General features: G+C 49.9%; 1 protein-coding gene across 1 annotated transcript; it reads left to right on the top strand.

Annotated features, from left to right (window-relative positions):
• Positions 1 to 8,969: 8,969 nt before the first annotated feature.
• On the top strand, positions 8,970 to 15,734 carry SERPINA10 (serpin family A member 10). Its single transcript, XM_003408588.2, has 4 exons — positions 8,970 to 9,657; positions 11,236 to 11,509; positions 13,009 to 13,159; positions 15,456 to 15,734. Exons 1-4 carry the CDS (start codon positions 8,970 to 8,972, stop codon positions 15,645 to 15,647), a joined length of 1,305 nt encoding a protein of 434 aa, XP_003408636.1. The 3' UTR covers positions 15,648 to 15,734.
• The last annotated feature ends 571 nt before the right edge of the window (positions 15,735 to 16,305 follow it).

The following is a 16,305-nucleotide window of genomic DNA, read 5'->3' as shown; positions in this document are numbered from 1 at the left end:
TTCTATAGGGTGGCTATGAGTCGGGATCAACTTGACAGCAGTGGATAAGTTATTTAGAAGCCCTGGGAGCAGCAGCTCCTTCTGCCGACAAGCCCGCCCCGCTCACCTGGCAGGTGTGGGTGGATATGCTGCCCCAGATTTGGCATGAGCCGGTGCAGTGGATGTAGTGTGGGAAACAGCCAGGCTTCACGGTGAGTGACCTGGGGCCGAAACCCAGCCAGGTCCCTGAGAAGTGAGATACTGAAGCTCCGTGCCTTTCCTTGGGAGCCCCTGGGTGGTGCAAACGATTAAGTGCTCAGTTACTAAACAAAAGGCTGGTGGTTTGAGTCCTCCCAGAGGCACTTCAGAAGACAGGCCTGGTGACCTACCTGGGGATTACCAAATCAGCCACCGAAACCCTGTGGAACACAGTTTTAGTCTGAAACACATGTGGTCGCCGTGAATGGGCATCGACTCAACAGCAACTGTTGTTTTTTTTTGGTGGGGGGGTGGAGTTGGACAGGGGATTGGAATGTTTCTGGAATCGCATCTGAGGGGCTGATTTTGAAGCCTGTTGTGGGTAAGCAGTGCAGTGTCACTCGGGAGGGATGGGAGAAGAGTTACCAGATGTGTGGGATCAGTTCTACCATTCACTGCTTTTATTACACAAGGCACGCTGAAGCCAAACCTCTGGGGGAGGGACTCAGCTGGGGCCATCACAAGGGAGCTGCCCTACCCCTAAACCAATCAACCACGGCCCTGGGAGTCCACCCACAAAAAGCACCCACGATCCCACCCCTCCCAGCACCAGTAACCCTGTTTCTACTTGCAGCTTCGAGTGCCACTGACTTGGTTGGGTTTGGTACAGTTTTTATATTGCTCAATTTTATAAGTCCAGCACAGAGAGCTTGTCATTTCCCTCTCCTCTAATTCCACCCACTGAATGTACCTTTCCTATGAGTATGTGTGTGTCTATAATCCCAGAGCCTTCTTTTTATTTATAAATGGGAATTTAGAACAAATTTAAAGTGGCATTTCAAATCAATGGGGAAAATGGATTATCGAATACATGTTTGTGGACAACTAGGTAGCCATCTGGAAAACAAATGGCAGCTGGAGCCATTCTTGCCCTTTATACCAGGCTCAATCCGAGGTGGGTCAAAGATTTAAATATATAAAGACTGAAACCCTAATTTAACAAGAAGCAGATATGTGAGTTTTTCAAAACTAACCTCACAGTGGGAAAGACTTACCTAAGGATATTAAATATCCAGGAGCCATTAAAGAAAAAAACCGAAAGATTCAATCACATAAATCATTGTTTAAAGTATAAGCAAAGTTAAAGACAAATGAAAAACTGCCAAAAATATTGCCATTTCTATTATATCTGCAAGTCAATGTGTTGAAAACACCAGGGTTGACTGCTGTGTGCTGGGGAGAGCACGTGAGCAGAGAACGGCGGAGGCGCACTGCTTGCCTCCAAGGCGCCTCCTGGAGCAGAAGAGAGAAGCTGCAGGCGAGGGCAGAGGGCTGTTCTCCTAAGTGCTGGGTGCAGAAGGGGCTGAGGCCCCACAACAAGTGGCATGGAGTGGGACAAGTGGCACACAGTGGGAAGGTGCTGCTGCCCCGCTCACTAGACCACGTGTAGCAGCATCCCTGCAGGGACCCAGAGACCAGCTGTGCAGTGAGTGGCACCTTGAGGAATGGCAGAACCTGGAGATGGCGCCTGTGGCACCAGCACCCTCATTCTTGTGGTGAGCATGAGCAGCTGTGGTGCATGGAGACATTTAAAGTGGGCTCACAAACTGCTGAAGCCCTCGCTGAAGAGAGGCGGGGGGCGGGGGGAGGAGAGGGACCGTGGCAGACATCACAGGTAGCAGAAAGGACTGTTCACTCACCCACGTGAGACATCCTTGGGACAGACACTGCTGGGACTGGACCTGCTGCACGAGCAGGTGGAGACAGGGCTGGGGGGCTCATCACTGTCCATGGCCCCAGAAGCCTCTGGGCAAGGGCATTTTTCAGCCCATCCATCTTTCTCTTCCTGCTTCTCCAACCATGTTCTGATCCCCAATCAAGAAGCATTTTTTTTTTTTTTTAATTTGTAAACTAAAATCTATGGTTTGGGCTTGGAAAAGAAGTAACAGGGCTTTCAGACTCAGATCTCTAAAGCCCACCTCTGATCCTGCCTCTCCCCTGCTCTAAAACCTTCAATGACTCCCTATTGCCACCCCCAACCAGACCCCATATCCCATGAAGAAAAGGGTCCCTCTCCCTCTCTACTTGCCTAGATCCTAAATCCTGCCCACCCTTGGAGATTCAGGTGAAGTCCTGCCATCTGCACAAGGTCTTCCCAGTAGCCCAACTCCCTCCCAGGTAGGACCACCTTTGGACTTCAAATCTGTTGTCATCGTAGGTGGTTTACTGGTTAAGTCAGGGGCTTAGGAGACGGAACACTGGCTTTGGAGCCAGAGACCAAGACCTGTGTCCTTGAACAGATTGCCTGACCTCTCTGAGCATCTGTTTCTTTACACCCTCTAAGGAAAAGCCCATCCTTTCCTACTCAAGTCCTTTTAGGGACCCTGGTGGCTCAATGGTTAAATAAGTGCTTGGCTGCTAACTGAAAGTTTGGTAGTTCAAACCCACCATTCACTTTGTGGGAGAAAAGACCTGGTAATCTGCTTCTGTAAGGATTTACAGCCTTGGAAGCCCTATGGGGCACTTCTACTCTGTCACCAGGGGTCGCTATGGGTCAAAATTGACTGAATGGCAAACAACAACTTCAACAACAAATCCTTTTGACCATCTCACAGAAAACGTCCATCTCAACAAAAGCTTTGCTACTTAGCCTGTCAGGCAAAGTGGGCTGCAGGTGCTAACCAGGCACGACTCCAGTTACCAGAAGTTACTCCCACCTCACTCTGTCCCATCCTGAGCACGACTTCTCAGGGCATCTGGAAGGACTGGCCTGGGCTGCCCAGGCTGGTAGCAGAACAGGTCAATCTGCACCCCGTAAGGTATCCCTTAGGCCAGGGCAAGGCAGGGCAGAGCACAGCCTGGAGCCGAAGCAGGGACTCAGAAGACCAATGGGAGAGGGGAGAGAGGTGCAAACTAGCAAACACTAGGGCATTTGGTCCACGCGTGTACATGTTGCAAGGCGTTGGGAAGCTTTTTCTTTTCTACCCCAATGCTCCCAACCTGCCCAAATGTTCCTACTGATCTGATCATGCAGAGAAACCAACTGCCTTTCTGTGTCTCTGTCTCCTGAGACCTGATTATGCCAGTAACTGGCCTAGCCCTAGTTGTTTTTCAGACATTTAACCCCTTAGGCCCCAGGACACATTTGCTCACCCTGAAAGGGGGCTCTCAGAAACACAGTGTCTCCTGCCTGAGCAGAGTTCCAGGAAGGTTCTGTCTCTCTGAGCCAGTTCCAAGCACCAAACCAAAAAACCCCATTGCTGCCTAGTCAATTCTGACTCATAGTGACCCTCTAGGACAGGGTAGAACTGCCCCATAGGGTTTCCAAGGCTGTAATCTTTATGGGAGCAGATCACCGCGTCTTTTTTCCCACGGAGTGACTAGTGGGTTTGAATGGCCAATTTTCGGATAGCAGCTGAGCTCTTTCACCACTTCTCCACCAGGGTTCCTCTTCCAGGCACCAGAAGCCTTCCTCTAAGATCTTTCCCAATCTTTGGCCACAGAGGTGTGTGATCAGCTGAGACTGAGTGGAGACTGGAAGTCAGATGACCTGGTTCTGTTCTGGCTCCAACGCTGGAAGGGAAGGTTCTTACTGGCTTTGGGCCTGAACTTCCTCATCTGTGAAGTCAGGAGTCGGGGGTTCCCTCTGAGGTTCATTCTGCCTTTAAAACTACAACAAATACCATCCATTTAGTGCTTCCTACCCACCAGGAGGAAACCCTGGTGGCATAGTGGTTAATTGCTACAGCTGCTAACCAAAAGGTCAGCAGTTCAAGTTCACCAGGCGCTCCTTGGAAACTCTATGGGGCAGCTCTACTCTGTCCTATAGGGTCGCTATGAGTCGGAATCGACTCGACAGCAGTGGGTTTGGTTTTTTTTTTGGTTTACCCACCAGGTGTGCGTCAGGGTTGTATCCTTTCACCATACCTATTCAATCTGTATGCTGAGCAAATAATACAAGAAGCTGGACTATATGAAGAACAGAGCATCAGGATTGGAGGAAGACTCATTGACACCCTGCATTATGCAGACGACACAACCTTGCTTGCTGAAATTGAAGAGGACTTGAAGCACTTACTGATGAAGGTCAAAGAGCACGGCCTTCAGTATGCATTGCACTTCAACATAGAGAAAACAAAAATCCTCACAACTGGATCAATAAGCAACATCATAATAAACAGAGAAGACTGAAGTTGTCAAGGATTTCATTTTACTTAGATCCACAATCAACACCGATGGAAACAGCAGTCAAGAAATCAAAACATGGCATTGCATCAGGCAAATCTGCTGCAAAGGACCTCTTTAAAGTGTAGAAAAGCAGATGTCACCCTGAAGACTAAAGTGTGCCTGACCCAAGCCATGTGCTTTCAATCGCCTCATATGCATGCGAAAACTGGACAATGAATATGGAAGACTGAAGAATTGATGCCTTTGAATTGTGTTGATGAAGAATATTAAATATACCATGGACTGCCAAAGAACCAACAAATCTGTCTTGGAAGAAGTACAACCAGAATGCTTCTTAGAAGCAAAGATGACGAGACTATGTCTCACCTACTTTGGACATGTTATCAGGAGGGATCAGTCCCTGGAGAAAGACCTCACGCTTGGTAAATTAGAGGGTCAGTGAAAAAGAGGAAGACCCTCAATGAGATGGATTGACACAGTGGCTGCAACAATGGGCTCAAGCATAAAAATGATTGTGAGGATGGCCCAGGACCAGGCAGTGTTTCACTCCGGTGTACATATGGTCGCTATGAGTCGGAACCGACTCGACAGCACCAAACACCACCACCATCTACCAGGCAGGGAGTAGTGGTAGTCCAGTGGTAAAAATCTTGGCTTCCATGCAGAAGACCCAGGTTCGACTTCGAGCCAATCCACCTCATACACAGCTACCGCCTATCTGTCAGTTGGGGCTTGCGTGTGGCTATGACGCCGAACAGACTAAGATGGCCTAGGAAGAAAGGCCCAGGGATCAACTTCCGAAAATCAGCTGGTGCAAACCCTGTGGATCACAACACTCTAATTCTGCTCTGCATGGGGCTGCCATGAGTCGGGGGCTGACTCAATGGCAGCTAATAACAAGGGGAACATAATAAAATTTTTTTTATTAAAAAAAGACTTTAATGGGTCTGAGGATACTTGTGTTAAAGTCTCCACCAGCGTTGACTTGAGGAGTCCCATCTCACGACCTGGTGAACGTTGTTAATTAGTAAGTTCACCTTGAGACAGGCTTCACACTAGAAGTAGTGGTTGGCCTGCCTGTCTCCCCCCATTGGACTAGAAGTTCCTTGGGATGTGGGACAGCAGGTGTTACTCATCTGTGCCTCCCTGGGGCCCAGCACTGGGTTGGGTGCTCAGGAAGCATCTGTGGACCCCACCGTCACCTTCTTCACATTCGATGTTTAGGAGCTAGAGCAACTCAGAGGCTCCCCCGCACCCTTGTCCTGGAAGGAGCTGAATCTTGCTAGGGCAGAGCCTTGAACTGAAAAGCAGAAGAGCTCTGAGACTGGACTTTTGGCTGTATCCGGGGTGGCGGGGAGGCTGGGCATAGGGGATGCCTCATTGTTGGTCTTTGGTTTTCCAGAAACTCCACTATCTCCGAGCAAGACGTTAATCAGTAACAGTCCCCCTAAGGGATCACACTTTGGAACAGCAAATATTTGCTGAAGGCTTTCAGCTACAAACCTTAACCTTTCGTCTCTGCCCTGAATGAAGGACCTTCCCAGGCACCAGAGGGCCCCTCACAGGTAAGAGGCAGAGAGTTAAAGGGAAACCTTAGAAGTGTCAATTTAGGGAGGGACGGGAGAGAAGATGTTCTCGTTGTCTCTGGTGAGGGGGCGGGCGGTGGGCAAAGCAAAGCCCTAATCCTAGACGCCCTAGAGATGGTAAACCCAGGCTGGGCAGAGTCGGAACAAGAGGCCTGTATAGTCAGGAAGGCGCCTCCTCTGCAGGACAAAGCCCAGAGGGAAGGGGTATTTAAGGTTGAGATTTCATCACCCACCCTACTCTGTGCAAGCCATACTTGGCCCCCTGGCCTTCCCAGGACCCTCCTTCTAGGCTCCTTGAGGGTCCAGGGTGGAGGGGTGGGGGGAGGAGTGCTCCTCCTAGGCACGTGCCATCTTGCTGAGAAGTGGTAGATGAGCAGTTGGTTTCTTATCACTTGGGTACTAAGTAGGAAGGTGCGCCCTCGGCATGCCTGCGTGTCTCCCTGCATACCGATTCTGTACGGCTCAGGGGATGAACGAATACCTTAGGGGGTACATAGGACTGTTCAGCACGCAGGGCACAAGAGCACCCAGTGGAATACTGGGCTGCCACTCCTCGGGCTGAAAGAGGAACTTCAAGAATGGTGGGGTAAGACACCATTCAGAAGGGGCGGCATCTATTTGATGTCTGGGACAATTTGCTGACTACTGGGACAGGGAGAAGTCACCTGGAATTTAGGAGTGTTCTACTGCAGGCTGAAGTCCCTGGATGGTGCAAACTGTTAATGCTCTTGGCTGCTAACTGAAAGGTTGGAGTCCACCCAGAGGCACCTCAGAAGAAAGACCTGGTGATCTATTTCTGAAAAATCAGCCACTGAAAATCCTGTGAAGCGCAGTTCTGCTCTGATGCCCCCAGGGTTGCCATTTGGTTCAATGCTGCAGTATGACAGAGGCACGCAACGGGGGTCACATCCGGTACACTGAAGGACACATTCACGTGACATTCAGAATGCTAACTAGTGTGACCTACTGAATGTGGAGTCGCCAGGTAGAATTGGAAAGGATGCCCTAAATGCTGACGTTTGGGAGACACTGCTGAGTATCTCACCGAAAAAGGTAGTGCTGTTCCGACCGCCGGAGGAGCGAGGCCCTGGGTTCCGGGGCGCTGTTGGTGTGAGCAGGGAGCACCGTGCCGGGTGTCGGGGCCAAGTGTAGTTCTGGACCAGGCTGAGACGCAGACACTACCGCCCGCATCAGAGAACTCCACCCTGTCCCCTTTCCACTACCGGTGACCCTGGCTCAGAGTGAGGGTCTCTGCCAGGAATGGATTACCCAATAAGCAAGGTACACACAGGCTTACTTGCGCTTACTTACTAATTTACGGTGTACAATTTCACCTGTTTTTCACCGCATCCTTGATGTGAAAAAAACTCACGTGAAATTGTTCGCTGCAGATTGAGTAAACACAAGTAGGCCCGTGCGTACCTTGCTTACTGGTCTCTGCTGATTGTGAGGCCTGCGGTCCCCACCGGGCTGAGTGGTCCTGTACCACCCAGGCCCATCTGGTGCAGTAAGCTGAGAAGAGAGTGAGGTGAGGGTGCACCTCAGGGACCTCCCTTTGTCTGCCCAGCCAGGCTCTGGGATGCAGCCCTGGTTGTGTCAGCTCAACACTGGGAACTGAGTGTGCAGACAGCCAGGTGGCACAGCCGAAGCCACAGTCATTGATTCAGATGGGAAACATCTGATCAGAGGCCAGGCTCTGTGCCCCAAAGATGCTGAGGAGCCTGAAGAGGTGGCTGCTGTCGGACGGCTTAGTGGTGAGGAGGGTGGGGTTTGGAGAGTCACTGCTAGCGCTGGGAGTCTGGCTCCACTACCATGTGTATCCTGGCGTAGCGGGAGTTAGTACGAGCCTCGCGGGTCCGACAGGAGGATTAAATGAGATTGTTTAGTCAAGGCCTCCTATGAATTAGCTGTCCATCCTGGTCCGTCTTGGAGAGCTCAAGGTACAGCGAAGAACCAGCTGACCAGTCACCATCGAGCCGATCCTGACTCACGGTGACCCCGTGTGTGTCAGAGCAGGGCGGTGCCCCATAGGATTTTCAGGGGCTGAGCTTTTGGAAGCAGGTCGCCAGTGCTTTCTTCCTCTGGGTGGACTCGAAACTCCAACCTTTTGGTTAGCAGCCGTGTTAACCGTCTGCATCACCCAGGGACTCCACAGGGAAGGAAGAAACACATAAGAAGAACTAAGTAGCTCTGCCCCAGGGCTTGGGGTGCGTGCTATGGGACAGGGGCACAGGAAGAGAATTGTGGTCAAAAATCAGGGCAACTCCAGCACTTTCCCTTTTCCTTGCCCTGAGTCCCACTCAAAACCAAAAAACTGCCCCACAGGGTTTCCAAGGCTGTAATCTTTATAGAAGCAGACTGCCACATCTTTCTCCTGAGGAGCAGCTGGTGGGTTCGAACAGCTGACTTTTCAGATAGCAGCCGGCTTAACCACTGTGCCACCAGGGCTCCTTGAGTCCAACTCAGACCCTTGAAATTCCCAGCCCAAACATGTCCACAGACCAAGGTCCCCACAGCACAGCTTGGAAGGGCCAACCTTCCTGAAGGCCACTTTATGGCCAAAGGATCAAGTCAATAAAAGTTTGTGAACCTCCTGACCCCATCTTGCCTTGCTCTCACCACGCCCACGCAAAAGGCAGCCCAGAGAATATCCACTGAATCCCCACTCTCTCTGCTGCCTCCTGCCCCCAGGGCTCTTCGCCTGGCCCTTCTGGGAGGCCATGTGCCTGAGGGCCTGGCCGGGCAGGGCCCTTGCTGAAGTTTCGCTGTGAAGGAATGCCTCCTCCGAGGGTGAACCCATGGGTCCTGACTTGCTTCAGGCTGATGTGGGGCAGAGATACACTGCAGGAGGGTGGAGGTAGCCGCCCACCCCCAGACGGGAGTGGGGTTCTTGGATGATGCTTCCCAGCATGCAGAGGAGGCGTGTTGTGAGGCACAGGAACAATCTCTGTCCTCTCGTCTCCAGGGGAAGACTTGTGGCTGGAGAGAAGCCCTCCGTCGGCCTGCTCAGTGGACGACATGAAGGTGGTGCTAAGCCTGCTGCTCCTCTTTCTCCTAACGAAGGTGATGCTGGTGCCCGGATTGGCCCCAGGCACCCCACCACCGGAGGATGAAGCAGGGCTGGGGACTCTGAGTACCCTGGCTCCCCCGAACCAGTCTTCTGAGGAGGAGGAGGAAGAGGGGCCCTGGCTGGCGGCCAGCAGGCAGGAGCTCTCCCAGGAGACTTCCAACTTCGGGTTCAGTCTGCTGCGTTACATCTCCACAAGGCACGAAGGCAACGTGGTCTTCTCCCCGCTCAGCCTGTCCTTTGCCACGGCAGCCCTGGTGTTGGCAGCTGCAGGGCCCACCCGCACCGAGATCCTGAGTGGGTTCGGCCTGCGGGCCCTGAACGGGACCCAGCCTGCATCCCTGCCAGCCCTCTTTGGTCGTCTCAGAGAGACCTTGTCCCGCAACCAGGAGCTGGGCCTCACCCAGGGCAGCTTGGCCTTCATCCACAAAGATTTTGATGTCAAAGAGACCTTCCTCAATTTATCAAAGAGGTATTTCGATACAAAGTGTGTGCCTATGAATTTCCGAAATGCCTCACAGGCCAAAGGGCTCATGAATCACCACGTTAACAAAGAGACCCAGGGGAGAATTCCCAAACTCTTTGATGAAATTAATCCTGAAACCAAATTCGTTCTTGTGGATTACATCCTGTTCAAAGGTACATTGATAACGCCCTGCCCTCCCAAAGCCACAGGTCCCTCACTCTTCCTCTGCCTCCGTTTGTCCAGCATATGGTTTTCTATGAACGTGGTTTCAGAGTCCACAGATGGGAATGTTCTCTGAACACATACAACGTACCAGGTGCAGTGCTAGACAACACTACCAGTTGAGCCCCCGGCCCTAAGGCTACGTGGTTGCTGGTCCTTCCCGTTGCTCAAAGCGCCTCTCCACAGCTCTCTTAGGGACATTCGGAGCCGCAGCCCAGGGGCTTAAAGACAAAGCCTGGGCTTTATCATTGCAGATTCAGGACTGCAGCCTTCCTCCTTCACTCTCTACTTCTGTGACCTGGGGAAAGTGAAAAACTCTCTGTCCTCAGATTCTTAATGTAGAAAACAGGGGCCCTCCCACCTACTATGGAATCATGAGGCTTAAATGAGATAATGAGTGTAAAGTGCCCAGTTGCGCTTGGCTCGTAAACCAAAAAATCCAAACCCGTTGCCATTGAGTCGATTCCGACTCATAGCGACCCTATAGGACAGAGTAGAACTGCCCCCAAAGGGTTTCCAAGGAGCAGCTGGTGCATATGAACTGCCGACCTTTTGGTTAGCAGCCAAATGCTTAAGCACTGCGTAGGTACTAAATACGTTAACTATTTTGTTATTTGGTCTTCCTAATTGCCAGAGCACAGGTCATGGTCCCCTTTCCAAAGAAAATGAAAGTGAACCTCACAAGGGTTGAGTAGCTTGATCAAGGTCACACAGCTAACCTATGGCAAGGCCAGACTCAAGCCAGGGTCTCCTGACTCCCTGATGCCAGGCGCTGTCCAGGACACCATGCTGCCTCTCTAATGAGACGCTGGACTTGCTGACCTCAGGCAAAGAGGAGACGAGGCCCCGGGGAGGGCCCACTTCACAGTCAGCCAAGCCACACAGCCCAGGCAGACATCTGTGAGTGGACAGTTGTGCGCTGCCTGCTGGTGGCCTCTTCTGGGTTGTGCAGCTATTGATCAACAGGGACGTTTCCCTCAGAGCCACCCTAATTAGCGATGGGCAGGAATGTCAACTGTTCTGCCACACCAGACTGTGTGTGTGTGATGTGTGTGCCTGGGCAGGGGCGTGCATTAGACAATGTGGCAGGCAGAGGGCCCCTCAGGTAGAGAAGGACAGGCAAAGGCCCAATGTCTTCTCTAGGCCACAGTTAAACCACAAGAGACAGAGTGTAGAAGGAAGTGGGTATTTAGGGCACCAGCTGGAATGTGAGTGAATTCTGTTCGGGTCCAGAACAACCAGGGGCACAGGGATCCTTAGGTGACATGTCCTTGCCCCTGGGAGTGACTCCAACAGGGGCTGCAGGAAGTGTCTCTGTTTTGCCAATGGGAAGAGGGGCCTGGTCAAAGCTGATCTGTGGGAATTTGTCTTGCCTGCCTGAGCTTTGGTTACTGCAAACCCTATGCTGGGATGCCTTTCCCAGTTGGAGCAGGAAAGGGGATGGAAGCCACACTCTCCATGACTTGAACAAGAACAAGACTTTTGGAGGAGGGTGGTTTCTGCAATGAGTTCTTCTCTTGCCTGTTCAGGGCAATGGCTGACTCCATTCGACCCTGTCTTCACGGAAGCTGACACTTTCCACCTGGACAAGTACAAAGCAGTGAAGGTGCCCATGATGTACAGGGCAGGCAGCTTCGCCTCCACCTTTGACAAGAATTTTCGCTGCCACGTCCTCAAACTGCCCTACCGAGGAAACGCCTCCATGCTGGTGGTCCTCATGCAGAAGATGGGGGACCACCTAGCCCTTGAAGACTACCTGACCACAGAGCTGGTGGAGACATGGCTTCGAAACATGAAAACCAGGTAGAGCTCTCCCCTCGCCCTGCACACACTCAGCCTTCCTTGCTATCACTCACCACAATGCCATTCAGCACACTGTGGTTTGACACCCGTCTCTCCCAACGAGATGGAAGCTCCATGGAGGCAGGAGCAGCACTGCGCTGGGTCCTCTCTGTCCCTAGCATCCCCCTGCCTCATCCATTCATTTACTCAGTCACTATTTACTGAGTTGACCCCATGTGCGAGGCACTGTGATGCGCCCATGTTCTAGGGATGCATCAATAAACCCAAAAGGCAAGAATCCCTGTCCTCATGGAGCTTACATTCAGTGAGGGGAGACAAACAATAAATAAACAATCATGCAGGAAGGGGGTAGGCGGCACCAGCAGGGTGCATGTGGAGGGCAGGGAAGGCCTTGCTAACAAGGTGACAAACACCTGAAGATGAAGGATGAACCATGTGGATGTCCTGGGGGAGAAGTATCGTAGGCACAAATGTGAATGTTCTGGGATGGGTATGTAGTTGGTGGGTATGAGCAACAGCAAGGAGGCCAGTGTGGCCGCAGGAGAGCGAGTGGGGGTGAAGAGTAGAGATAAGGTCAGAGAGGAGCCAGGGGCCCAGTCATCTAGGGCCTTTGGGCCACAAAAATGACGTGGGCTTTGCCTGAGGGAGATGGGACACCCGTGGGAGGTTCTGAGCAGAGGCGCAACATGATCTGACTTAGGTTTTGAAGGATCACACAAGCTCCTGTGTGGAGAAACGATAAGAGGAGGACAAGGGTAGAAGCAAGGAGATCACTAGGAGGCTATTGTCATAATCCAGCTCAAGATGCTGCTGCCTTGGACTGGTGGTAGCAGTGGAGGTGATGAGAAGTAGTTGAATTCTGGGCCTTTCATGAAACTAGAGCTGACAGGATTTGCTAATGGGCTGGCCAGGAGTGAGAGAGAGAGAGAAAGAAGGGAATCAAAGATAATGCCCAAGTTTTTGGCCTTAACAACTGGAACGACGGATTTGCCATTTACTGAAATGGGATTGACTGGAAGGAACAGGTCTGGGGGTGAAGGAGAACTCCAGTATATAAAATAGGTAATGCCAGAGTTTTTCTGCGAAAGATAGACAGGGGTTTGAAAGTTTCCTTTACTTGCCTTTCCCACCCACTGCCCCAGGCCCCTGGGGTTCTCTCCTGGAAACCCTGGGGGTTGGCAGAATCTAGCAACCGAAGATAGCCATTTTTTGCCAAAATGGATGTGTCACTGGCTGAGAAATAAAACTAGCTCACTGATGCTGAAACAGATTTAAGGTATGGATTTGATAAGCCAAAAACATTCTCTAAGATAGACGGCAATGTGTTAATGGGTTGAGATAGACCATTACAAAAGAATGGCTTGGTCATACATAGTCGACTGATGGAGATGTGTTACTAGAAACAGTCTTGGAGAAAGGAAAGGAAGGAAAGTCTGGTCTTAGTGTTCACGGTCTCCAGCTCTGTCTACATTTCACCGTTGTACGTACTTGTGCCACAGAAAAATGGAAGTTTTCCTCCCAAAGTTCAAGCTAGACCAGAAATACGAGATGCATGGACTGCTTAAGCAGATGGGAATCCAAAGAATCTTCTCGCCCTGGGCTGACCTCAGTGAACTCTCTGTTACTGCAAGAAACCTTAAAGTATCCAAGGTAAGTCATGACCTTTCACAGGGCCCAAACACTGGGTACAAAATGTCGCCACCAAGTATCTGTGCAAATCACCTAGCTGTAGTAGAAAATTAGTTTTAAAATGCAGAGGCTTGAAATAGCATCCATGTTGGATATTTTCAGAATTTCAAGCTACTCGATTAAAGCATTTATCAACTAATTTCTCTTATGTAGAGCCCTCTCCCTCCTGCCTCTCCTAGCCCTCAGGGAGAAATGGAATTGGTTTTACAGATTCATCATCATATATGTTGAATATAACTTTAAAATTTCAGGGAATTGCATCACCTTCAAGATGAAAGAAATCCCAGAGGTCATCTGGCCCAACTTCCCACTCTTTGGGGGAAATCCCCTCATAATATTCCTACAAAATAGCCTTCCAGTTTCTTTCTGTTTTTTTTTTTTTTTTAATGCCTCCAGTGACAGGGAATTCATTATTTCTTTGAAAAGCAGCCCCAAAATCCACGAATGGCTAAAATTGCTTTATATATACCTGTATCTACTCTATCTGTATAACTCTATCTCTACCTCTATCTCTCTGTCTACATCTCTACCTATACCTGTTACACTTCCCTAACTCATACTCTGAGGTCCTCGTTGTGCCTCTGAAGCTACTAAGAGCAAGTTTAGTCACTTTTTACCTTCCACATGAAATCCCTTCAGCTGAGTGTTTCTCAACTGAAATGCTATTGGTTTTGAGGTCTGTCATTCAGAGCAGTTCTGTGCATTTCAGGGAACTGGTTAGCATCCCTGGCCTACACTCACTAATGCCAGTGGTTAGCCCCAGTCACTGTTACAACCAAGTGGTCCCATACATTTCCAAATGGCTAGCAAGGCACATCTCACTACATTCTTTCTTACCCATGGGATTCTGGTTAACATTTTCCCCCATACAAATGCATTCATCAAGTCCAAGAGGGAGGAAACATAGCATCCTCTAAAGTAATACCCATGAGGTAACCCTGGCCTGCAGTCACCTCCAGTCTCCTCAGGGATGGTGTACTAGTTTCCCATGGGTGCTGTAACAAACTGCCACAAACCGGGTGGCTTAAAACAACAGAAATTTATTTTTACACTTCTAGAAGCCAGAAGTCCAAAATCGAGGGCCAATCAAGGGCCAGATCAAGGCCCACAGTCCCTCTGAAGGCTCTAGCGGACAATCCTTTCTTGCCTCTCCTAGCTTCTGGGGGTGACTAGCATTCCCTGGCTTCTTTGGCTTGTGGCCACATCACTCCAATCTCTGCCTCCATCTTGACATCACCTTCTCCTCTGTGTGTTTTCTCCTTTTGTCTTTTCTAAGGACACCTGTCATTGGATTTAGGGCTCACCCAGGTAATCCAGGATGATCTTATCTCAGGATTCTTAACTGAATTCCATCTGCAAGGAAACTCTGTCCAAACGAGGTAACATTTACAGGTTCCAGGGATTCAGACGTGAACACACCTTTTTGGGGGCCACCATTCAACCCACTGCAGATGATAAGACAATTAAACATAAAATCCTGCAGAACAACATCTGAAAGCACTTCTGTGAATAAATGCAAAACTTGCAGAACTGTGCTGCTGTTTTGCAAAACATCATAATTAAGTTTAAGTTGTAAACCCTTAAATATTCTCTCTCTGCTTACTCTAGGGAGTAATATTCTCTCCAAACAATGAGATTGTTCCCAGGTATCATGACATTGGAATATTGCCATGAACTCCTTTTATGACATATAGGTACATAAATCATATCACGTGAGGTTCTTGGACATAGGGGACTCCCAAACATGACAAGTGGCACAAGTGTAGGCAGCCAACACTCAAAGGAGGCTTCAGGATATGGGCGCTTGTCCCAACAAGTACATCAGAGCACTACCAGAGTAAAAGCGCTCAGGGTGGCAGGTGCTGGGAAGCTGTTAAAGAAAACCAACTACCTGCCTGCCAGGAGGAAAGTCCAAGTCCTCAGGAGTTCCAGGCAGTTTGAAAACCTTCAAGGAGCACCAGCTCAGCTGCAGGAAGTAGACGTTCAATAAATATTTTTTGATTTGATGCATGTGTGAATGAACTGACCAGCCAGGGACTCCCTGGGTCCATGCCCAAAATGTATTTTGCATCTGGGCTCCTGGATCTCTGGTGAGCTCTGGATCATTCTTCTCAGTGCAGATGGGCCCTGGACCACTAAATCCCAAGAGCACGGCCCTGTGGGTAGGACCAGAGTGAAAAATTTCAAGGGGACTCAATTAATTCCTTCCTCTCCGCTGCCACACAAATGGTCTCTTCCACATGATTTCCTTTTCTAGGTTTTACAAAAAGCAACGATTGAGGTTGACGAAAAGGGAACGGAGGCAGCAGCGGGAACCCCATCAGAAATCATTGCTTATTCCATGCCTCCCATCATCAAAGTGGACCGGCCATTCCATTTCATGATCTATGAAGAAAGCTCTAGGATGCTTCTATTTCTGGGCAGGGTAGTGAATCCAACTCTCCTATGACTTACGGAATGCATAAGTGCCTAGTGCTATAGGAGACACTGAGTCTGTGGTATGTGAACCCTCACAGGACACAGGCATTGGGTGGCAGAGGAGAAAGGTGTCCCCCTTGTCCTCTGTTAGTTTGGGGTTTTCTTACATAAATATAACCAGAAAAACCAAACCCGTTGCCACCGAGTCGATTCTGATTCAATGACCCTATAGGACAGAGCAGAACTGCCCCATGGGGTTTCCAAGGAGTGGCTGGTGGATTTGAACTGCCGACCTCTTGGTTAGCAGCCAAGCTCTTAACCACTGTGCCACCAGGGCTCCATATATATATATACGAACTAGTAAAATGTTTGTGCAGTCTGCCTGGTATTTTGCACTTGCTGCCAATAGCCTTTATATTTGACTGAAGACTAGTTAGGTGGAACAGCTTTACCTTTCTTTGAGGCTAACATATCCGGACTTAAAAAATGATAGTTCAGAACACTATTTCAAGATAAAGCCTTTGGGGGGATGACATGCATACATTGTCCTTGAGTCATATGCTTCTCCTTCTTCACTTCTCTGTGGTGCAAAATAAATGTTTTATTTTACTTTATTACAGAATCATTTCTTGCTGACTAAAATTAAAATAGCTATAGTCACTTAGTGGAGTCCTGGTGGCACAGTGGTT

The sequence above is a fragment of the Loxodonta africana genome, chromosome 10 (assembly GCF_030014295.1).
Source record: "Loxodonta africana isolate mLoxAfr1 chromosome 10, mLoxAfr1.hap2, whole genome shotgun sequence".
NCBI lineage: Eukaryota > Metazoa > Chordata > Mammalia > Proboscidea > Elephantidae > Loxodonta > Loxodonta africana.
This window is presented reverse-complemented; position numbering and strand designations above follow the sequence as displayed.

Excerpts from the sequence above, each read along its gene's own strand:
- SERPINA10 (XM_003408588.2), top strand. The coding sequence starts at position 8,970 with ATGAAGGTGGTGCTAAGCCTGCTGCTCCTCTTTCTCCTAACGAAGGTG. Across the intron at positions 9,658-11,235 it reads GGATTACATCCTGTTCAAAG|GGCAATGGCTGACTCCATTC; the intron begins GTACATTGATAA and ends TTGCCTGTTCAG. Across the intron at positions 13,160-15,455 it reads GAAACCTTAAAGTATCCAAG|GTTTTACAAAAAGCAACGAT; the intron begins GTAAGTCATGAC and ends TTCCTTTTCTAG.